Below are 25432 nucleotides of genomic sequence, written 5' to 3' on the forward strand. Positions count from 1 at the left end.
AACTATGTATTCTGGATCATTGGTTTGTGAGTACCGAGGATGTGGACAAGATCCGACAGGTGTGTTCGGAAAACAACTGCTCTCTTGATCCCTGCCCCTCTTGGTTGAGCACCCAGGGGGGACGGCGGGTAACGTCCTTGTTACACCGGATAATTAACACCTCTTTGAGGGACGGGCGATTCCATCGGATCTAAAATTGGCCATTGTAAAACCGATCTAAAGAAGCCCTCCCTCGACCCCCTGGTACATAACAATTCGGCCGTTTCGCTGCTTCCATTCTTGGGGAAGGTGATCGAGAGGGGCGGTTGCGATCCAACTTCAGACGGTCTTGATGAAACGGATTAGCTGGACCCTTTCAAACTGGCTTCCGGCGGGTCCGGGGTTGAGACGGCCATGGTCCGCCTTGGTCGATGATCTCCGTCTGAGCTCGACAGGGGAACGTGTCCGTTGGTGCTCTTGGACATCTCAGCGGCGTTCGATCCATAGACCATGGTATCCGTCGGGGACGCCTGGCTGAGTGTGGAATCGGGGGCACTGCGCTCCAGTGGTTCGATCCTACCTCTCTGGGAGGTCCCAGATGGTGGCAGCTGGGAGACGTGTGCTCCGACAGCGGGGCCCTTAAACTGGGGTCCCTCAAGGAGCCATTCTGTCTCCCATGCTATTTAACATTTACATGAAACCGCTGGGAGAGATCATCTGGAGACATGGGGCGCGGGGGTTATCAGTATGCTGATGACACCCAAATTATTTTCTCTATGTCCCCGACTGATGGAGTGACTGGGGATGGCGTCTCTCCTCTCGTGGCCTGTCTGGAGTCAGTAATGGGGGATGAGGAAAAACCGACTCAAACTAAATCAAGAGAAAACTGAGGTACTAGTGATAGGTTCCCCCGGTCCAGGAATGGCAGTGGTTCCACCTGTCCTGAACGGGTCACGCTCCCTGTGAAGGACTCCGTGCGCAGTCTGGGGGTGCTTCTTGACTCGTCGCTCCACCTGACTGCTCAGGTGAATGCGACGGTCCAAGAGCACTTGTTATCAGCTTCGGCTGATTCGCCAGCTGCGCCCATACCTGGACCGGAGGGACCTAGAAACTGTTGTACATGCTCTGGTAACTTCGAGATTGGACTTCTGCAATGTACTCTACATGGGGAACCCTTATACCAAACTTGGAAGCTTCAAATGGTACAGATATGGCAGCCGGCTGTCACTGGCGTATCCAGGACCAGCCACTAACACCTGTGCTTAAAGATCTTCATGGCTGCCCATTCGCTTCCGAGCCTCAATATAAGGCGTTGGTTATCACCTATAAAAGCCCAAATGGCTTGGGCCCAGGATTCCTAAAGGACCGCCTCTCCCCGTACAATCCGCCTCGCACCCTCAGAACATCTGGGCAGCAACTGCTGAAGGTGCCTGGGGCTAGGTTAGCTTCTACTTCTAGAAGGGCCTTTTCCACAGCTGCCCCACCCTTTGGAATACGCTGCCCACGGAGCTTCGCTCATCTACCACCCTGGCCCAATTTAGGAAGGACCTTAAAACCTTCCTATTCAAGCAGGCATTCCCCGACTAAATATCCTGTGGGCCTCCCCTCTTCCGTGGCCATGAGGATGGGCTAACGGGGCTTTTGCTATTGTTTTTAGACTGCATATTGTTTAATGTTTGATGTTTTTAACCTGTATCTGTCTGCACTTGTTGCATTGCTGTAAGCCGCCCTGATCTTTTTGGAAGGGCGGGATTAAAAAAGATTTTATTATGATTTTATTATTATTATTCTTTCCACCTCTGAGGGCCTGGACCAAGGCAGATGGACTGGAGGAAGGGCTTGGCTTCTTAATGGATGGTTAAAAGGAGGCTTCTTTTTACAAATTGCCTTTACTTTTATCAAGTTTTAAACACAATACTTCTAGGGAAAATACATGCTTTTTCAGTACATGCTTTTTCCCTGCCTCTACAATTGAGACACACACTGTTTGTATTTTCTTTCTTTAAATGGAGTATCCTTTCCCCTCTTTTTGTTAAACCACAGGGAGTGATTGATCAGTCCTCCAAATGTTGCAGAACTGCAACTCCTAGCAGCTGTTGTAAATAGTAAGGAATGCTAGGAGTCCAAGAATATCTGGAGGGCAATGCAATTCTCAGTCCTGCTTTAACCCCAAAAGACAACACTCTCATCACCACACACACACACACACACAGAGCAGAGAGAGTCTCTTCAAAAAGCTGCAAACTCTACCAAACCTCTGAGAAAAAACTAGTGATAACTTTTTCCATGAGGCATAAAGCTATATGTTAGAGCACACTGGAGTTATGCTTTAGCACCATAACTCCAGGGAATCCTAGAGTGTATCTCTCTGAGTAATGGTGTAATTTCCAAGAACTATACAGTGGAATGCCCTATAGTAGTAGTACAGAAGCATACTGATGCTGTAACTCTCTCAATACTCTGAATAGAGTTCAGTGTACTTCCAGATGCTTGTCAGAGCATTGTAGTCTTTTGAAGTATCTGGGCATGGGCTGCACAGATTGCCATTTTAATTCAAAGAAAGAGAGAGTGGGGGGGGGGTCTTTTTTAAGGAAGAAGGAAGGAAACTTGGGGGGGGGGGAGAGAAGACAGTTCTTGGGACAAAGATGAGACTGCAGCTTCCACTGACTTAGAGAAGACACTTCAAGAAGAGGGTCCAATTTGGGAAAACCCAGAGCAGGAAATGTACTTTAAAATGTTACTAATTCATGATGGAGAAGTTACTCCCACAGGACAATGCCAGAAAAGTAATAACCTGCCCCTGAGCAAATCACTAGAAATGGAGTGAATCCTTTCTTCCAGCAGCATTACAAATTTTCATAATGCAGTGAGAGAATATCTAAACTGAATATCTTTCCTTTTGTGTGTTACACTCTGCTTAATTTTCCCACCAGTATTTTGGCCAAGCTTTGGCTTTGTCTTTAAAAAATAGACATTTGGCAAGTTTGTTGAGGGGCTTTTAAAAATCCAGCCCATTTTCTAAAAAAGAATATTGCCACAAAGGAAGGAAGGAACTGAGTTTGTGCTTACCACAAGGCCAGCTCATCAGCACTCTGCAGAGCTGGCTTTCACTTAGAATCAAAGAATCATAGAGTTGGAAGAGACCACACGGGCCATCCAGTCCAACCCCCGCCATGCAGGAAATCCAATCAAAGCATCCCAACAGATGGCCATGTAGCCTCTGCTTAAAGACCTCCAAGGAAGGAGACTCCATACACTCCGAGGGAGTGTGTTCCACTGTTGAAAGCTTACTGTCAGGAAGTTCTTGCTAATGTTGAGGTGGAATCTCTTTTCCTGTAGCTTGCATCCATTGTTTCCGGGTATGGTCTCTGGAGCAGCAGAAAACAAGCTTGCTCCCTCCTCAACATGACATCCCTTCAAATATTTAAACAGGGCTCATATCACCTCTTAACCTTCTCGTCTCCAGGCTAAACATCCCAGCTCCCTGAGTCGCTCCTCATAGGACATGGTTTCCAGACCCTTCACCATTTTAGTCGCCCTCCTTAGACATGCTCCAGTTTCTCAGCATCCTTTTTAAATTGGTGGTGCCCAGAACTGGACACAATTCCAGGTGGGGCCTGACCAGAGCAAATACAATGGCACAATTACTTCTCTTGATCTAGACACTATATTTTATTGATGCAACCTAAAATTGCATTGACTTTTAGCTTGCCGCATCGCACTGTTGACTCTGTTCAACTTATCGTCTATTGGACTCCTAGATGCCCTTTCACATGTACTTTCATTCAGCCATGTGTCTCCATCCTATATCTGTGCATTTCATTTTTCTGCTAAGTGCAGTACTTACATTTTCTCCGTGTTGAATTTCATTTTGTTAGCTTTGGCCCAGCTTCTAGTCTATTCAGTCATTTGAATGTTGATCCTGTCCTCTGGAGTATTAGCTACTCCTCCTAATTTGGTGTCATCTGCAAATTTGATAGTATGCTCCCAATTCTGTCATCCAGGTCATTGATAAAGATGTTGAATAACACTGGGCCCAGGACAGAGTCCTGTGGGACCCCACTGGTCACTTCTCTCCAGGATGAAAAGTGCCATTGTTGAGCACCTTTGGGTTCGGCCGTCAACCAATTACAGTCCATTTAACAGTTCCTTTGTCTAGCCCACATTTACAAGTGTTTCCAAGAATGTCATGGGAACCTTGTCAAAGGCCTTACTGAAATCAAGATATCCTATATCCGCATTCCCTTCATCTACCAAGCTGGTAATGTTATCAAGAAAGAGATTAGATGGTTGGCATGACTTCTTTCTCTCTGTTGACTTTTTGTGTTATGGCATTGCCTTCTAGATGTTTACAGACTCTCTGTTTATGATCTGCTCCAGAATCTTTCCTGGTATTGATGTCAGACTAACTGGACGTAATGTTGGGATCCCTTTTTTCCCCTTTAAGATGGGGACAACGTTGGCCCTCCTCAGTCTGCTGGGATTTTTCCTGTTTTCCAGGAGTTTTCAAATATGATTGCCATGGCTCCGATATTACATTTGCCAGTTCTTTTTAGTACCCTTGGATGGAGTTCATCTGGTCCTGGAGACTTAATTCATTAGATTAATAAGGTTCTTCTACTATCTCTTTAGTTAATCTGTTCTGAAATTCCCTATTATGTCCTCTGCTCCATTTCCTCAGGTTGAGCACCCTTTGCCTTTTCTGAGAAGACTGAGGCAAAGAAAGTGTTGAGTAATTCTGCCTTTTTGTCTGTTTCTGCTTGTTAGCATTTTGCCATCTCTCACGCAGTGGCCCTATCGTTTCCTTTCTTCTTCCTTTTTGCTGCGGACATCCAAAAAGCCCTTTTTGTTGTTCTTAACCTCTCTAGCAAGCCTGAGTTCGTTCTGCGCTTTAGCTTTTCTGACTTTACCCCTACCACATGCCTGCTATTTCTTTGAATTCCTTTTTTGTGATTTCCCCCTTTTTCCATTTCTTATACATGTTACGTTTCAAACTCAGCTCAGTTGAAAGTTCCTTAGTCATCCATCCTGGTTTCTTGAGACACCTCCCATTTTTCTTTCTCACTGGAACTGTTTGAAATTGTGCCTTCAGTATCTCCTTTTGAGAAACTCCCAGCTGGCCTGAACTCCCTTCCCTTTTAGTATTTCTGACCACGGGATCACCCCTAATACTTCTCTAAGTTTACTGAAATCCGCTCTCCTAAAGTCTAGGATGCGTGTCTGACTATGCCTGGCTTCTCCTTCCACTGTATACAAACTCCAGGAGAACATGGTCACTTCCACCTAAGGATCCCACCACTTGAACCCCATTAACCAAGCCATCCTTGTTGGTTAGGATCAGATCCAAAATAGCTGACCCCCTTGTTGCCTCTTCCACCTTTTGGACCATGAAATAGTCTTCCAGGCAAGTGAGGAATTTGCTAGACCTTGTGGATTTGGCTGAGTTTGACTTCCAGCAAATATCAGAGTAGTTGAAGTCGCCCATCACTACTACATCTCTCTTTTCTGACTGTGTGGTCATCTGTTCTAGAAAGATATCATCCAATTCCTCAGTCTGACTTGGGGTTCTGTAGTAGACTCCCACCATAACATCCTTGTTGTTTCCCTCCCCTTTGATTCTTATCCAGATCAAACTTGATATAAGAAAAGCTGTTTACTTCTGTACTTGACTCACTGAGGAAAACTGTACATTTTGCAAGGAGTTGTTCCTCAGTTGGCTCAATGCACTCTACCTTCTGCTCTAGAAGGTATGCAAAGATTCAAGATAGATGTACAGTTTTGGAGACATCTTGGCATTCTGTAAGCATTCCATAAGTGTGTGTGTTAATTGGAATAGGTTACTCACATGTGCAGGACTAGTGTATTTTCATTTAACTCTTACTGTGTCTTTTTTTCAGTAAGATTGATATTCATTTTTCTACAAAGCACACTTCTATACCTTGTCTGTGGTCATTTGACCACCTTTTAACATAAGACACCTTTTAACATAAGACCTTGCAAATTGTTTTGGGAGCCAAAGAATTGTGGAAGAGCAAACTGTTTAACTTCCCACTTGGACACATTCTTCAAAAAGTTGAAGATTTTTGAATACCTCACTTAATACTTTTCCTAATATACTTTTTTCAAAATGGAAAATTTGGAGACAAGTACCTCCCTCCAGAGTTGTGGGCAAACGGTAAAAGAAGAACGAAAAATTGAAACAGGATATAAGTCTGGAAAACATACAGGAAAGGATGTGAAAAATCTTATTCCAGTTCATAAACAGAGGGATATTCTTTGTGGTCCCAGACACTGAAGAGATTATGATGGTGAGATACATTGTTATATGGGCGGTATCCAGACCGGTGCAAAGCGCTGGCCTGGATACATACTACGGTTGCCTCAGGGCATCCTTTCCAGACGCCCCACAACCCTAGTACATTGTAATGGCGACGCCCTTTCTACATGGACGCCGCCATTACGACATCACGGTCGCGCTGCAGCCAAACAACACGGCGCAGATGTGACGTCCTGGAGCTGCTGGAGGGCGCTTGTGGTGCCCTTTCAGTGGCACCAGAAGGAGCTCCGTTTCGCTGGCGTGGCCTTTAAACAGCTGCGCCAGCAATACAAAGAGAAAGGGGCCGAGCGGCCCCTTTCTCCCTTTCCCCGCTGCTGTCAGGGTGTCCTTGGGGCATGAAGCCCCAAGGACACCCCTTTCCAGGCTGCAGGGAAATGACATTCTGCCACTTCCCCGAAGCCAGGAAAAGTGGCGGATCGGGGCTTCTGGGGCTGCTGCTGTGGCAGCTGAGGCCCCAATCCATCGGGGAAAGGTGCGGGTACAGGCCGCCCCAAAGGGGCGGTCTGTATCCCGCCATAAATACCTTTCTCAGCTAATTTTTCACTGTTCAAGTTGAACTATTAAAACGCCATACTTTCTTCTCTGACATTGCTCCAGTACTTTTGTTTTCATAGCAGTATGCGTGCTATGAAACATACTTTGCTGTTCTTAAAATTTTGTACCAACTTTGACCTTTATGTTACTGGTTTCATATCGGAGATGGCACAGATAAGAAAACAAATGGGATGCTATTGGGAGAAAATTAGTGTTATTGATTCTTTCTAAGCATAATTTTGAGATCTCCTCAGTTTGCCTTTACTCTGTCTGTTCTATTCTCATTGTGCAAATTATACAAATAGCTTCTCAGAAGGAGTGCAACATGATCTCCAGCTGTGGGCCTGGCATTCAACAAGTTCACACCAACATTATGCAAATGATGAGTGCTGGAAATAAAATTATGGAGATTAGCTAGATCTTTTTTATCACAATTGCATACATTCTATACAGTTCTCAGTGTTGATTAAATTGTCTATCCTTATCTTGTATATAAACCAAATTTATAAAAATTCTATTGTCTCCTCCTCCCCCCCCCCCCACCTTCTCCTCCTCTTATCAACAATGCACCATTACAATAGTAACTCACTGGATAACTGCCCAAGTACATTTTAGTCTTGCTGCAGAAGGTATTGCTATTTTGTTCTGTGTTCATTGGAAAAGTAAAATGGAAGGTCTTTCTCTAGCAAATAAATTTTATACATATACTGTATCTTTATGTTGATGCAACTACTAAAGAGCACACTCCTGTTGGAATGGTAACACAAAGGAACTTTCCCTGTTGTTGTTGTTGTTGTTGTTGTTGTTGTGTACCTTCAAGTCATTTCTGACTTATGGTGACTCTAAGGTGAACCTATAATGGGGTTTTCTGGGCAGGTTTCTTCAGAGAAAGTTTGCCATTGCCATCCTCTTGAGGCTAAGAGTGTGTGACTTGCCCAAGGTCACCCAGTGGATTTCAATGGCCAAACTAGGATTCACACCCTGGTCCCCAGAGTGATAGTCCTACACAAAAACCACTATGCCAGGCTGGCTCCTGACTTTCCTGTCAAATACCAAATATGATCTTATTGAAGAAGTTACTCCACTTATTTCTGCCTTCTCCCAGTTCCAGCCTGGCCAAGTAGACATAATGAACAGACTGTTGTAGGGTAGTAATTGAAACATAATCATGCTGTTATTGTTTTTGTTGTTATTTTGTTGGTGTTATTGATTATGATGTTTCCAGAATTTTTAGATGCAGCTTCTTAGCTTAAAAAAAAATCTCACATAGTTGCAATATTAGAAAACACCATCATATTAGAAAATTTAAAGAGTATGCTAACATTAGTGTAACAAGGACAAAGAGAGGACATTCATTGTGATATTTGGAGAGGCAGAGAAAACAAAGAAACAATGGCTTAATAAAGAGACAAATTTAAAAATGGCTTAATAAAGGCAAAGAGGGAGAAATGGTAGTGGTAAACTGTGCCCCTTTATGGAAAGTCAGATCTGGCCACGCTGGAACATGCCTTGGTTATATCCCGTTTGAATTCCTATAATGTGCTCTTCATGGGGCTGGCTTTGAAAAGTGCTCAGAAACTTCAGCTGGTCCAAAGAGCTGCAGCCAGGCTGTTAATGGATGCTGGCTACAACTCCCTTGGTGCAACAGTTGCATTGGCTGCCAGACTCTGTTCTCGACTGGTTTAGATCTTATTTGTCAGACAGATCTTTTGCAGTGGTTGCAGGTGGTCAGACTTCGTCCCCTGTTCCCTTACCTGTTGGAGTTCCCCAGGGCTCTGTTCTGGGTCCCCTTCTGTTTTCTCTCTACACACTGTCCTTAGGTAAACTCATTAGCTATTTTGGTTTTTCCTACCATCTGTATGCCGATGACACCCAGCTGTATCTTTCTGCCCCTGACCTTTCTCCAAGGCTTGAACAGCAAGTCTCGTCTTGTCTCACAGCTGTCTCGCAGTGGATGCACCATCAGCTTTTGAAGCTCAACATGCCCAAGACGGAGCTTCTTGTCTTTCCTCTTAAGCCCACCCTTCAATACTCCTTTTCTGTCTCTGTGGACAACATTTCTATTCAACCAGTTCAGCAAGCCCGCAGTCTTGGTTTTATCTTTGATTCTTCTCTGTCGTGTATCCCGCAGATCCAGACCACAGCCAAGGCTTGTAGATTCTTTTTATACAATATTGCTAAAATCCGACCATATCTCTCCGCCTCTGCTGCCAAGATCCTGGTCCATGCCCTAGTGGTCTCACGACTTGATTACTGTAACATCCTCCTGGCTGGGCTTCCTCTTTCTCACCTCTGTCCTTTAATTTCTGTCCAGCATTCAGCTGCACGCATTATCACATCCGCCCACCGCTCTGACCATATCTCTCCTGTGTTGGCACCCCTTCACTGGCTCCCCCTCCCTTTCCGCATTCAGTATAAGCTCCTGCTGTCCACGTTTAAAGCCCTCCATGGGCTGGCCCCTCTTTACTTATCAGACCTTATTTCTCCTCACCTTCCCACTCGGGCCCTCTGTTCTGGTAGTCAATGTCTGCTGTCCCAGCCCAGGATTTCCTCTGCCCCATCTCGGATTCGCCCCTTTTCACTCCTTCCCCCGTGAGCAAGAGCCATCACTTCTTTAACCAGCTTCAAAACGGAATTGAAGACCATCCTGTTCAGGGCAGCGTTCCCAGGCATTGCATAATTGTCACTTGCTATTTGATGTTCTTTTGTTGTCTGTTTTATTGAATCATTTCCTGTATTGCTATGTATTTTCTATGTATTATCCTACTAGAGAGGCCCCTTCCCCACCACCACTCCCTTTGTGTTGTGTCTTTTTAGATTGTAAGCCTGAGGGCAGGGAACCGTCCAATTAAAAAGATTGTATGTACAGCACTGTGTAAATTTATAGCGCTTTATAAATAAAGGTTAATAATAATAACAGTCCATTTCTGGGCACAATTCAGAGACCTATAAAGCCCTATAAGGCTTAGGTCCAGGCTATTTGAAGGACCATATCTCCCTGTGCAAGCCCTCCAGAGTATTGAGATCATTGGGAGAGGCTCTTCTTTCTGTTCCACCACCCTCTCAGGTACATTTAGTGGGATCAAGAGAGGGCCTTCTCTGTGACTGCTTCCAAACTCTGAAACTCCCTCCCAAGAGAGGCCAGGATGGCTCCATCTTTACTTTATTTTTGATGACAGATAAAAATGTTTTTATGCCATCAAACCTTCACATATTGATATGAATGCTGGGTTTTTTGTTTAATAATGCAGTGTTTTAATTGTTTAATTGTATTTTTTATGTTTTATACTGTTTTAACATAGACTGTTTTAAATTTGTTAGCAGGCTTGAGTCCCTGTACTGGGAGGAAGCCGGGATATAAATAAACAGAAAAATAGATAGATTAGATTAGATTAGATAGATAGATAGATATAGTATAAGAAATGGAGAGTGGTTTTTCAGATTTTTTTCCTATTGCTTTCTTGGCTGGTAACCTGAGGTGCAACCAGTGCACACAGATGAGAAACTAAGCCTGACAACTGGACTTAGAAGCCTTACAGTGCAATCTTGCACTTAGCTAGGCAGAGAAATTAGTGTCACTGTAGCTAAGTATCTTTTGAAAGTTGCAAGCCCCTAAACGTCTCTCGGTCAACCACAACCTGAGCAGGACAATTACATTTCCTTCTTGGGAACTGTTATATAATACACTTCCTTTCTACTGTAGATTGTTAGGAGTGTAATTTGTGCTTTTTTATTGAGTGTATGCTGCATGTGTATTCTTTTGGCTGGGCTGAAGGCCAGTATTGATCTGGCCATCTCTGGTTTGCTGCCCTGTGCATTTGTTAAACATCTCTTCACTGTCATAGAGATTTTGAGGAAATGTCCCTTTAATATAGTGCTGTTGCTGTGAAAATTATAAAGTTCTTGAGTTCATAGTTGTGTAATACATCTCTGTAGCAGTCATTAAGATGGAGCAGTACTATTTTTCTTTTTTCGAATAATTTATTTATATTCACAAGGGATCTTCGTTACACACAATAACATTCTAGTGTAACAAAAGGAGGAAAATAAAAACAGAAAAGGAGAAAGAATAATCACATTAGTCATAAGTTTCTATAAAAGCAGGCCAAATATTCAAATATAAATACACTTGTAAATTTCATATATACATCATTCTTTCAAAAGTTGCAGGTGTAGTTGGCTCTTCTGTCACAGGTGGAGCAAATTTAGCTTTGGAAAGTTCCTTGAGATTCACAGGTGGAGCAAATTCAGCTTTGTAAAGTTCCTTGAGATTTAGGGACATATATGTTCTTTGGAATTATTTACCTGTTTCTTGGAAATTAACAGCTGGCCCATGGAAATGGCTTTTTTTTTTTTTTTTTTTTTTTTTTTTTTTTTGCGAGTACATAATTTAGTTGTTATTAAGAGACAGCTCTCCAGCCATCTGTTCAGAAATGATAATCCCTATTTTCTGGCATCTCTCTCTATTTTATCCTAATTATTTCTCTTTGGCCTCCTGATATGTTAAAATTGTCCCATGTTGTGATTTTCAGAGTTCAGCTTCAAAGTCCATGACTGCAGGTATTAAATTACCGAGGTGTGTATGTATGGATTATGTCTCTAGTATGCACATAATGAATGCACAGAAACAGTAAGGCACCAGACATCGGCTCTACTGGCTAGAAGATTCTGGAACTTTGAAGTTGTAATCCAGCAAAGTAACAGTTCTAAAAATTAAGTTTCTCTCCTAGATTTTCTAAGCCTAGTGATTTTTCTGTTTGACCATGATACCCTAAGTCGTGACAATTGGATATGTACTTGTTGCTCCAAATTATTTGGGTTGGGAAGTCTTCCCTTTCCATCCCCTCTTTGGACCATTTTTCATTGTCAGACCTGACACCAGTGTGATTGCTGCATTTTGTGCTAGCTGCAGCTTCCAAACACTTTACAATAGTCTAATCAAAAGGTAACTAGGGCATGAACCACTGTGGCCATGTCTGACTTCCTCAAGAAAGGGTGCAGCTGGTGCATGAGCTGAAGCTGAGTAAATGTGTTCCTGGCCACCACAGGAACTTGGTTTTCCAGAAGCAGTGCTGGGTCCAAGAGTACTCTCAAGATACAAGCCTGATCTTTCAGAGGGAGAGCAACCTTATCTAGAAAAGGCTGTGATCCCAGGTTGGTATTCTTACTGAGCAGTAGCATTTCCATCTTGCCTGGATTAAACTTCAGTCTTCTGGATTAAGCTTCAATCTCCTGGATTAAGTTTCATTCTCTTGGATTAAGCCTTGGCTTCAGTTGTATAGGAGAGATAGAGCTGGGTGCAGCATACTAGAGATATACAGTGGAGCTGGATACAGAGCAGAAAAACCTGTGTTTTAAAACATCATTCATACATGAAACCCACTGCATGCCATTGAGGAAATCACTCTCTTTAAGCCTCAGTTCCCCACCTGCACAATGGGAACAGTAATACCAAGCCCTTCAGTTCTGTAACTCCTGTAATGGCACATTACCAAAAACTGCACAATACTGAAAGACTAATTCCATTTTCCAGCGTACATTTTCCATTTTTGTATTTTGATTGCCTATTCAGATTTAGTCCAAGATGTGTTTCATTTAAATAAACTAATACATCAAAATGGGTGGTTAATTAATTGGTTAAAATTCATATCAGTGCAGTTAATTATCTATGGCTTGTTTTATATGTCAACATAATTGCACAGCAGCCCTCGCTATCACTGTTACTTTCCTTCCTGACAACATTGTGTAATGAGACAGAAAAGTTGATGGCAGGAATAACAAGGCCAAAATATCTGGAGAGTGTGAAAGTCTCTTGTCCTGACTTCGGCCTGTGAGGGAATGAACAGGCAGGCCCAGCTCCACCAGGGCTAGCCTGAAAATAGAGAGCCCTCCCTCCATGATAACTGTCATCCTGCGGCCTGTGAGGGAGTGTACAAGCAGGCCCAGCTCCACTAATGTTAGCCTGAAGAAGAAAAGCCCTCCCTCCAGCCCATCTGCCTTGGTCCAGGCCTCAGAGGAAGAGAAGAACCACTGGACCTGATCCCCTTCCCCACCACCATTCCCTTCTCCTTTTGTGTCGTGTCTTTTAGATTGTAAGCCTGAGGGCAGTGAATTGTCTGATTAAAAATAACAATTGTAAGCCACTCTGATAGCCTTTAGGGCTGAAGTATAAATACTGTAATAAATAAATAAATATGCAGTCTCTGTGGCCCCTCAAGCCCACTCTCCAAATGTTTTCCCAGCAAAGCTCAGTGGCACTCTTCTCTCCCTACCAAAACCTCTGGGGACATAGGCGGGGTACAGACTGCCAAAAAGAGGCGCCGGGGAAGTGCCTCTCTTTACTCTGCAGCAGTGCCGCAGCAACCAAGCTCTGCGACGCTGCTGCGCAGCAACAAAGCATTAAAAAGCAGCTTCTTTTTGCAGTGCAATTGCACTGCTGCAAACCTACAAAGACGTTTCGATGGCATCACAGCTGCACAGCGCGGTTTGGATGCTGTGCAGCTGCAACGTCATAGCTGTGCACACCATGTGGGTGGTGCTGTGCAGCTGCAACACCCTCATCACGTTCTAGGGTTGGGGCGTGTTCACGCGCTGTCCCGAGGCAACCCTAGCACGTCATGGGCGTGCCACAAAGGGCCTGTCTGTACAGGGCCATAGTTAGCAATTTGGGCCCATTTTCAGGGGCCCTGGGCCAGTTTGGGCCTTTTTTCCAGAGCGGACCTGGCCATCCAATTCATGTCTGATTTTGGAATAAGGCTCCCATAGGCCTAAAACAGTCTGAGAAAGGGCAAAATGGCAGAGGGCACTATTAACAACTTTCAAGCAAAAATAACAAGAAAAAGAGTGTGAGGGAGGCAGAGGGATGAAGATAGAGGGCATGGCATACCTTCCAGTGTCTTACAAATGAAGATTGGGACACAGGTAGCCAAGGACTATCAGAGTACAATCAAGAGCGCAAGAGTTATTAATGAAGGTGAACAAAAAGAAAAGCTAGGAGAGACTGCAACAGTTTGCTTTTCCCTCAGCCTAGTGGGAAGAGAAGGATTCTGCTGAGTTAATTGAGTACAAGCTACTTTTGCACATGGAACTCATTTTGCAGTAACTGATGTATGCTGAGGATAAAAGGTAAAAGTAAGAGGAGTAGAGAGAAACAGTGACATTTTTTAAAAGCAGCTGAAAAAGTGGGACAACGCAGGCTTAATCGGGACTCTCCCTGCCAAATCAGGACAGTTTGAGGGTATGACATGGTCTTCCAGGCTGCCACAGGGGGCAGATGCAGTACTGAAGTCCTAAATTTCAGCATAGCTTTATTGATTGTTCACACTCAGGTGTGGTTTTTTTTAAATGTAAATGTTTTCATTACAGAAATAGAAGAATGTGGTAAGCTTGTAAATTAAGAGTGCAGTCTTGTGCATGTTTAGAAGTAAATGCAACTGGCTTCATTTGAGCATAGTGCTATAAGCATTGTTTATTGTGATGAGAAGAAAGCCTTGTTTTTATGTGTATACAGTTCTCAAAAAGGTCAAAGGTTTCATTTGGCTTCAGATTATTGGTCCTCTGAATCTAGAGGAAAAAATGCTTGAACTTAACTATCACTTAAAATAAGCCAACTTCAAACTATAGTTTACAAAGTTGGTTGTTTTAATTATTCACAGTAAAACTCAACCACAATTTAGGGTCCTGATGACATAGTAAACTATGCAAAGGGATCTTACAGTAACTTTGAGACTAAATGAGAGGTGCATCTGATGAAGCAGACCCAGTCTAGAAACACTTATGCTACCAACGTGTTTGTATAAGTTTTCATATTTACAACATATGTGTTACATTTTTCCAACAATATGTTATGGTTTTTTACATGTTATTCATAGATTTACTTGTTTCTAACCATCCCCCTATGTACATAAAGTATTTCCTATCAGAACCCATATACATTCCTGTTATGCCATAAACAGTTATTTTCTCCAATAAATTCATAGAGTATTACTCTAACTACTTAAACGGTTAATACAAAAATTCTTCTTTATGTCACATGTTTTAATCCAATACTTTTTAACCAGGTCCCATTCCATTTCTCTTTTTGCTTTTTCATTATTACAGTAATTAATGTCATCAGTATATTCATGTCTTTAAATTCTATAACCTTCTGTAACCATTCATCTACTTTAGGTATTTTGTCCAACGTTTTTCATTTATTATCAAAAGTGCTACAGGATCCCATTTCATATTGATATAGATTAACATAACATAGTAAATTATGGTTAATTTAAAACAGAAGCAGCTCATCTGCTCACAAAGGGAAGGGAGTGCAAGAGCCCAAGGATAACCTCATGCTACTGAAAAAATCTGAGCAAGACAGAGAACATACAGACTGAAGGTCTGTACTACTTAATAAGTGTGTTTAGGAATCCAGCTTAATCATAATTTCTTGAGTCTCATCCCTGTATTTAAATTACAAACACAACTTCAATTTTGGAGAAAACTTTCAAGTTCAGTCATGATAAAGACAAAGGTAAAACTTTCCCCTTTGACAAGGTTGTCAAGTCATGCTCACCTGTGTGTGTGGGGGGGAGGGGTGCTCATCTCCATTACTAAGCCATAGAGCCATTGTTGTCCAAAGATGACTCAATGGTCATGACTGTACAGAACACTGTTGCCTTCCCACCAAAGTTGTACCTATTTACTACCTACACTTTTACATGTTTTCGAATTGCTAGGTTGGCAGAAGCTATGAGTAGTGACAGGAGCTCACTCCATCATACAGCACTTGGGTCTCGAACTGGTGACCTGCTGATCTTGCAGTCATCAGACTCAGCATCTTAACCACTGAGCCACTACATCCCATTAATAATGATAGGCAGTCTTTATTAGAGCTTTCCATGCTAGAGGTATTGTATCTTACCTTAAACAGCCCTGTATTATAACTCCTCTACTTCAGGTTGAGGAAACTGAAAGTCAGAGAAAGTGGCTTGCACAGGGCCACCTAATGAGTTCATGACGGAGGAGAGAGGCACCTTGGAGCTTCCTCATAAATTGCCATTCTTTTAGCTGAATAAACTATAAACTACAGATTTTGATAACTCTACAAAACGTATGTGGGGTTATCAAACGTTTTATATATTTTTATTATATGTATTTATATCCCACTTTCCCAAAACTTCAACTCTTAAGGCAAAGTTTTGCGAAGGTTTGTACTACAAACCCTGAGTTCTGTGCCATGTCACTAGCTTGGTTCCTCGTCAATACAATGAAATTCCAATGTTGTCCATTTCATTTAAAATCTCTGAAAATTTTGTAACAAAAATTTTCTAGTCCAAATGCCAATTTTTATAGCTCCAATCACAGCATATAATTGGTGTACTCTGAGTGGGAGCCTACCAAGCCCCACCACCACAAAAAAGTAAGACTGCTCTTTTTACTTCAAACCTATGCCAACATGTTGTAGTAATTTTCTTAGAGTTTTGTAGCACCATCCATAATTATGTAAATCAATCAAATTGAGGTTCTTCATTTACAATGCAAAATTCACCTTAATCCTTTTGGATTAGTCACATAGTTGTGATGCTACAAAACAGGGTTTGCCATACAAAATTCTACAGAACCCTAAAATGCTAGGAGCCCTGGTGATACAGGGGTTAAATGCTGGTACTGCAGCCACAGGGCTCCAAGGTTGACTCAGCCTTCCATCCTTTTGTAGGTCGGTAAAATGAGTTCCCAGTTTGTTGGGGGCAGTTGGCTTATGGCTTGTAAACCGCTTAGAGAGTGCTGAGTTCACTATGAAGCAGTACAAAAATGTAAATGCTATTGCTATTTGTGGGTTTGTAGTTAATTTAGCTAAGATACTGAGCAGCCTTGTCTTTTTAATATTCTGTCCACTTGACATATTTCACATGATGGTAGTGGGATGAACTGGTATATCTCCATTGATACTACAGTTGTTGTTGTTGCATGCCTTCAAGTCATTTCCAACTTGTAGTGACCCTAAGGTGAACCTATCATGGGGTTTTCTTGATTTTCTTGGATTTGTTCAAAGGAGATTTGTCTTTTGCCTTCTCCTGAGGTCAAGAGAGTGTGACATTCCCAAGATCAGTGAGTTTTCATGGATAAGCTAGTAATCAAAGTGTGGTTTTCAGAGCTACTTCAAGAAGAGGTAGCTGAATAGAGAGACAAAAACATAACATATGTTTTTCATACATAGTAATGGGTAGTTGTACTAGAGTGCTTCAGTACAGAAGAAAATAGCATGTAAGAGGTGTGTGTGTGTGTGTGTGTGTGTAATCAACTTTGGAGGAGATTATCAGTTCTCGCTATTTCACTTTGAGAGCCACAGCATTTAAGACAAATTTACTGTCATGTATGTACTTCATTGTGTTGCCGCAGAGGGAGAATTATCTTGTCTATAGCAGTTCTGTCAGTTTGCTTGAAAGGCTTTTCATAATGGGATCTGAGTTAAGTAAATACAGGATAGATTAAGAGAAAAACAGAGATAAGTGCCTTCCACAAAATACTGATAACAAATTTTAAGCAAAATGTTACAGTTCTAATAAGAGTTGTTTGTGAAACGTTCTCAGTATGGTCTGCTAGTGTTCAGCAGATGGAGAATTCCAATCATTGAGCCAGTCTTTTGAAATATTAACCCATTTCATCTGACCCTAGTCCTGCAATCTAGCAGCTGGCAGAGTTTGGAAAACTTAACCTCTAGAAACCTGCAAGTGATTTGCCACCAAACTAGTTGCCACTGGCTATTCTCTCTGGATATTCTGGTAGGAATTGTCCAAAAAAATAACTTTGTCAAGTTTTGAGTCTGCCATTTTTAAATAAGTCCTGCTACCCAAATCAGAAAGTAGGGGGAAGCTAGGGTTCACCACTGCTTTTTCCTCCTCTGTGTACCAGGTTGGTCACAGGAACAGCAAGGAGTGACCATATAACACCAATACTGAAGTCACTCCACTGGCTGCCAATTAGTTTCCGGGCACAGTACAAGGTGTTGGTTATCACCTTTAAAGCCCTACATGGCTTAGGCCCAACCTGTCTGAGGGATCGCCTGCTTCCATATAATCCACCTCGTACACTCAGGTCCTCTGGGAGGAATTTATTACAGCCCTTAAAAACCAGGTTGACGGCGACCTCCCAGAGGACATTCTCTGCAGCCGCTCCTAATTTATGGAATGGCCTGCCAGACGAGATCCGTCAAATTACCAATCTAGAGAGCTTTAAAAAAGCCATTAAGACAGATCTCTTCCGGCAAGCCTTCCCGGAATAAAATGCTCAGCCACAAATAAGACTTCCCATCCAGCGAACTCTGCCTATGGTGATTTTTATTTAGCTCTTAGTTTTTAATCTTACATTGTTTAATCTTGTTTTAAGGGGGGGTATTATGTATATATGGATGTATTTTAACCTGTTGTACACCGCTTTGATTGCCTGGCAAAAAGCGGGATAGAAATAAAAATTTTATTTTATTTATTTATTTATTACCACTGGAAAGGAGTTAAATGTTGTGGGGAAAGATTTGGGATGTGATGCCCTCATGAAACTGAGGACACTCAGCTTTCTGGTCATCCTGGTCATTCAGACTTTATATCACCCTTGGGGTATTTTTGGAGTATATGGATTCATGGAGGGTCCATTTTATTCATCTTCTGCTCCACCCATTTCAAATTTCCTATGAGTTATATACCATTGGGACAGAGAATAAAACAGCTATTCCTGTTTACATCTCCAAATAATTCCAAGTGCTTACCAAAACTATTGATTGATTGATGAGTTCAAAGACTTAAAAGCACTCATCTTTCAGTCCAATTAAAATGCTACTTTTCAAACTAACTTTAAAACAGTTTAAAAACATGGAGTATATATTACATATTAACAACATATTACATATCAAAAATTGTATGTCCCTCCAACATGACCAGTTAAGGCTGCAAAGGGGGCAAATTTTTGAACCTTGGAGGGTGTTCCATAGGAGATGCGCAGCCACCAAAAAGTCCTTGCCCTTTCCAAATGAGCCTGGGTGGGTGTGGGACTTGAAGGAAATCATTGGTTGCCCCCCACCCCAGTGAGAGAGGAGATGGGGGAAATTTGTGTAGAAAAGTATGGATTGTGCTTCCATGTGTACAGATACTGTTAACACAAAATTGTCTGATGATCATGTTTTCACTTACAGTGAGGGCATGTCTTGTACCAATATATAGATGAGCTCTCGGTCAAAAAGATCACTAAGTATTGGCAGATGCAGGAAACAAAGTCAGCAGGCAATGGACTTGAATGGAATAACATGGAGACGAATGTCCTGGTTGGCAACATTTTGTTGCAAGTCCCCTTGAGTAGTATTGTATTGAAAGAGGAAGCTATCAAATGGTTGAAGAAATATCCATTCAATACCTCACTATAAAGAATGCCCAGAGATTCAAGGACATGACGTGACACACTATAATCTTTCACAGTTGAAATAATAACTTCTAGATTGCCTATGTTATCAAAAGTTGATGGTTTACAAAAGTTGTTGCTAACTCCCTTTTGGCATTTTCTACCATCAAATTGAACACCTCATGCCAGGCATTATGCAGATTTATATTTTCTTCTATTTGGTGATTCATGTTCATTGACTCATAACTTTCCTGTGTTTTATTAATCTAAATTGGTGAAATCTCAGATACAGTAAACAACAATGATGGCAGTAGTGGTAGTGATACAATGGGTAAATGTGCCCAAGAGAAACTTTTTGCATTGTTTTTCTAGTTGTCATGTGTTTTCAAGGAATGGCCACTACTCACTTGCTATTCTTTGAGTAGAAGAAATAATTTCTCTGTTATAATTTTAAATCAAAAATGAATAATGTCTGACTTTCAACTTTGGTGCATGTAATGTGTGTGTTTCGTGCACATTTATTTCCTGTTTTTAATTATAGCAATTAAGTGTGGATTGTGCATCCAAATTACCAATTATTTCATTGCAAAGAAGGGGTTGTTGTTTTTTTCTAGCTATAAACTCTACTGTGAATTGGGGTTAAGGGAAAATACAACTCACCTTTCATCCTTCAGAGTCCCCATTTGTCACAGTGTGCAATCTAACTTATGGCTGGCTCTCATTGCAGAACTACACATGAATAGGCAAAGAGATTTTGTTCCCAGTTCTGCCAGTGTTTGATCAGCATTACTAAAGGACAATCATCCTTCCATCTGGCAGAAATTGACTAAGTCAGCTTTTGAACTGTTCATTGACTGCAAAGATGAAACTATTAAATAATTATAATAAATGTCTTGTCGTCTTTGATATAAAGGATTACACATTACCACTGTCCTTTCGAAGGTCCAAATTAATGAGACAGTTCTGATTATTGGCAGTTGGGGCAAAGTAAATGGCTGAGGAGCAAATTGCCTTGATAGTAAAGGTTGCCACAGTGGTCAGTAGAAGCCTTCTGGGACATAGTTTTCCACCCACCCCACCCTCAGGATTTGTAGCTCATTACTCAAAAGTTTCCCCCATATCTTGCATTTGTCTGACAGCAAATGACCTTGCCACTTCTTTGAGATCAACCCAGGACAGCAGCTGTTGCAGGCACCTTTTAGAGGGCAACATGAGCTTACACTGAGGGTTGGGACTAGATTTAATGACAATAATAAAGTTGCTTGCAAAAAACACTAGTGCTGTATTAAGTTTCTTCTCTTTGCACTGTGCATTTAAAGCTATGCAGGATGTGGCAATACACTGGGCATTCTGTCTATGCAATATGATGTTTCATCAAAACCGTGTCTTAAATACTTACTAACACACACAGGTAGCTTCTAATGTGGAGCAGTAGTTGGGGAAACATAAAAATTAATATCTCATACTTTTCTGTAAATACACATAGGGAATGTCAGTGTAAGGTTACAATTTTATGGTGGCAGCCCAGCAATTCCCATTAGACATTGAGCACATTATAAACTGCTACTGAGACATATCAATTCTCAACACATTCAAAACACGTTCAACATTTCACAGAGTTTTGGCCCTCCTACCTTCCACTTACAAAGGCTTCTGTTCTGCCTTTTGGGGGGGAAATGGTATTGAAAGACATAGATATCAGTTCTACTGTTTGTTCAGGCTTAAGTTTGACCAAAAACCTTTTCCTTTCTTTCTTGTTGCTGAAAGGTGTACAAGGGAGAGGAGACGACGTTCCAAATCTCAGGCCTTCAAACCAACACAGACTACAGATTCCGTGTGTGTGTTTGCCGCCGGTGCTTGGATACCTCACAAGAACTTAACGGACCTTTCAGTCCATCTGTTGCCTTTATGCCCCAGCGAAGCGAGCTGATGCTGACAGAAGTGGGAAGGATAGATGACCCTAAGACGAAAAGTATGATGCCTTCTGATGAACAGTTTGCAGCCCTCCTTGTTCTTGGCTTTGCAACTGTCTCTATATTATTTGCCTTTATACTACAGTATTTGTTTATGAAGTAAAGAGTCCCAGCGCAAGCGTTTGAGGTATCATTTTTAACTAATGCTACGCATTATAATCCATGAATTTTATTCAGATATTCTTCTTTATTTCCTTTTTTCCAGTGGCATTTTCCAGTACATTTTATACAGTTTTCCTGATTATTATGGGGTTGGGGTTGGGAAGGGATAGTCTTGTCTAGGAAAATAAATACCAGTGTTCCGGTGCACCATTTAAAAACTCATGACTAGAAAGTGGCCAGAGCTATTCAAGCCCGATATCAAAAGCAAGTATCTTAGTATTTTTTTCCTTTTATGTTGCTTTTTACTTTTTTTAAAAAATAAATCTATTTAGTATTGGTTGATTCTTTCCCCCTCTAATTCAGTTTGTCTTCTTTTTATATTAGTTTTTTTATTGCTAAATCATTGCCATCTTTAAGTTGCAAATTTATTACCATAAAATAAGCTTTTGGCTCTTCTGCATCTGCAAGTGTTAACCACCAGTATGTAGTTGTGTTGCACCTAGAATGTGATGTTTGCAATACATGGCGCTGAATTATCAATTATCAACAGTAATTATCAGCTGTTGGGTGGTATTCACTATAGCCAGAATCCTGCATCAGCTAATTAGTTACGTAGTTACTGAGTAACTTTTCTGGGTCAAACTCCTCCCAGTCATTCACCCTCACTCCAGTTACATGCAGAATGGATCTCCTTCTACCAATGGAGCTGATGCCCACTAAGGAGAAGGGGAGTTGTAGCATAGTATCACAATCATAACTAAGCAGTGATTTTGAATACAAAATAGTTACAGATGAGTACATCTAAGTAATTATTTTATATTCACAATTGCTACTTAATCATGATTATGACACTATTGTTATGATCCTTCCTTGCGCCCCCCCCCCCCCAAAAAAAAACCACAACTTTACTAGGCACCAGTTGTATGGGGGAAAGGAGATCCATTCTGCTGGTGACTGAAACATGGTTGAATGATGTTTCCGTCATATTTGGAGGAGTCAGGCCAGGATACTTACATAGCTACTTAACTAAGTAGCTAATACAAGATTCCAACATGTATTTTTCTTGCTTCCCCAACCCTTTGCCGTTGGTTATTCTCCATGCCAAATAATTTAAAATCTGCTACATATTCAACTATATATTTAGCACATTACAATCCAAATAATTTTATCCTGCAAGCTGAAGTCTTTTTAAAATATATATATTAATCTCTCTAGCCCAACTGTTTGCACAGTATGAATTGCCTGTATAGCGAATCTGATAACTAGATAGCTTTATAAATGACAAAGCATTACCATTTCTACCATTTATTTTATAGCCGTAATTTTAAGAGGGCATTGTGCAATAGTTACTCCCATGTCCAGCTATTTTTTTTTAAAAAAAAAAGCTGCTTTTAACTTGTTTGTTTGCCTTTGTATATAAACTTACTCTTAATCTAATCACTAGATTTGTTATATTCATCTTGATTTATATGTTTAGAACTGGTGAAAGCTTGCGGCCTTTGCTATTTATATTAATTATTACTTTTTTGACATAAGTAATCTTTCAGTCAGCCACTAAGGAAAAGAAAGAAGCCTATCTATATTTCAGCCTTCAGAAAACTGGGATGAGTTCATTAGAGGCATCATAGGGACTATGTGTTGCAGAGAACATTTGACTGCTACTGGAATAGGGCCAAAGGCTGCATCTTCTCCAGAGTTTGGGAAAGTTATTTTTTGGAGTATAACACCCAGAATCCCTCAGTCAAATTGTCCACCATAGTGGCTAAGAGATTCTGGGAGCTGCAGTCCAAAAAGGTAACTTTCCAAGCTCTGCTCCTCCTCTTCCTCACTCTGTCCTGTCACAGTTACCATTACAAAACATGTGACATGGTATCAATCTATGGTAGGCTTCCTCTAGTCCTTTTCAACTTGAGTTACAAGACTGGAGATGGAGCCTCACTTTACATATATTGTGGTAGCAGGCATTACAGAGGAAGAAGTGTGACATTCTTGATTTCAATGTCAACCATGTATGCTTTCTGTCATTGACTCCAGTCTGAAGCTAGTGTTTTTATCAACATCATGTGTGATCCATTGCAAATCCAGTTCCATTTTTCCATTGTCTTTTCCATCTTTCCATCAGTGGCCCAAATGTGCATGTTAGTCCAGTCCATTAAAATCCTTGGGAATGCTTTATTTACAGACAAAAACTTTGATTCATTGGATTATTTATGATGTCAACAATGTTCAAGTGCCTCAGGGATATTGATGAGCAGGAGGTGCAAAAGAGTGCAACAGACACAGGGTACGATCCACGAGGAGCTTTGTGTTTGTTTGCTCTATTGCAGTGACACAGATGCCTCCACAGCTCCACCTTAGTTTCCATAGAGTCTAGATATACAGAGAAAATACTATTGTGTACTTGCTAATACAGCATTGCACGCAGTGGAGAGATTCTGGTCAGTTGTGCTCCATAGTTGGTATATCCCTGCTTTTTAAAGAACACAAAAATAAACATTTTGTATATTTTTTTCTTTTCTTTTTCTTTTTTTGGGGATTTTCCTTGCATCATAGCTTTTTTCTCCTCTGTGTTTGCTATGATACAGTGTCCTGTACGCTACCATATATTCCCATAACCAAAGCAATGGGGCAACCAACATTATTTTTGTTTTAGATTTATTTATACTATATACTGCATACTGTACTTTAAATGGCAATTACAGTGCAATCTTATTTATTGTAAAAACAAAAAATAAAAACAAAAAACAAAAAGTGTACTTATGTACTAAATTTCCCCTTTCCCTTGTAGCATGTTATATTTCTGTTTGGTTCTGTTTTATACAAGTGTACTTTAGTAAAATGTTTTTATCCCCAGTTGCATTCCTAGAGTTATTAATCTTCTTACAGTTTTCTTGTATGTTTAAAAATGGGAGTGTCCAAGTATATTAACTGCCAAAAATAAAAAGATTTTAAAAAATGAAGCAGGAACCCACCCAACATTGGCATCATCAGCCAAGCATTATCCTGGGTAATGGCTATTCAGTCTATGTTTTTTGTCTATCAACAGAGCTTGTCAACTTATGCTCTTGACCGAAAAGTTTACATGTAGCCAAAAACAAAAAAACATTATCATCTCTTGGAAGAATATTCTAAGTTGGATGAATTATTCTGTGTGCCTCTATAGATGTAGCAGACTAGTACAAAGTTTCTGTATTTTTGTTACTGATCATCATTAGTTTATAAATATAAACTTCTTCCCTCTCCCTCTTCACTTTGGCCAAAGTCATGACCTGTCAAATGTTGCTAGTGATGTCATATTGTTGTTTTTAGTTTCTTCTATGAAACTTTGATGATCTCAAATATTAAAATTTCATAAAAGTTATTTTGAAGGGACAATTTTAACACTAAAACAGCCATATCAACAAAAACAGTTAGTTGTGCTTAAATCTTCTTAAAACCTCCATTAAAGGTTAGTGCTGGCTAACCGGATTTCCATTATTTCTAGTGAGTCTTTGATACAACTGGTTTTCCTGGCATGAGGACCAAGACATTTTGGATAATGAGAGAAACTAGGGTCAAATTTGTAAGTCCCCAACCACCTCCAACAGGCTTCTAAATTGGCTAATTTTGATGTCAGAGCAATGCCAATGGAGCCGCTATATTGGTAGAAGGCAATGCCATTGTCCAGGGAGACTATGGACAGAGGGTCTCCATTTCTACTGGCAGAAGGAAAGGTCTGCAGCATTCAAACTCCTTTGTCAGGCTTGAAAGAGAACATATTGATCCCTTTAGATGAATCCATCCCTTTGAATGTTCAAACCAGGCGTAACCAACCTGTGATCTTCCAGGTGTGTTGGGCTGCAATTCCCATCAGCTTTAGCTTGCATTACCAATGTGTGAGATGATGAGCGTTGTAATCCAACAACATCTGGAGGATCAGAGGTTGCCTACCCCTTGTTTAAACATACAGAATAATCATTTGTGGTGGTATACTTTTACTTCTTCCCCAGCAAAAAAAAATTCAAAATTATCTGTTGTAACTTAAAAAATTGTTGTCGTTTCTGAACCAAATGTTCCCTGATAAACCCACCACCACTACTATTAGATGAAAATAGCTCAATATGACATCAGTAGGTACCTTGCACACACTGCCATTGCT

The 25432-nt window shown here is 41.0% G+C and overlaps 1 protein-coding gene across 1 annotated transcript in view; it reads left to right on the top strand.

Moving 5' to 3' along the window:
• FNDC3B (fibronectin type III domain containing 3B) overlaps nt 1–24903 on the top strand; it is a 435900-nt gene extending 410997 nt beyond the window's left edge. The window contains 1 exon segment of the mRNA XM_042458543.1: nt 20987–24903. Coding sequence (XP_042314477.1) covers nt 20987–21295 — 309 coding nt within the window. The 3' untranslated portion in view covers nt 21296–24903.
• The last annotated feature ends 529 nt before the right edge of the window (nt 24904–25432 follow it).

Source organism: Sceloporus undulatus, chromosome 3 (assembly GCF_019175285.1).
Source record: "Sceloporus undulatus isolate JIND9_A2432 ecotype Alabama chromosome 3, SceUnd_v1.1, whole genome shotgun sequence".
Classification (NCBI taxonomy): Eukaryota; Metazoa; Chordata; class Lepidosauria; order Squamata; family Phrynosomatidae; genus Sceloporus; species Sceloporus undulatus.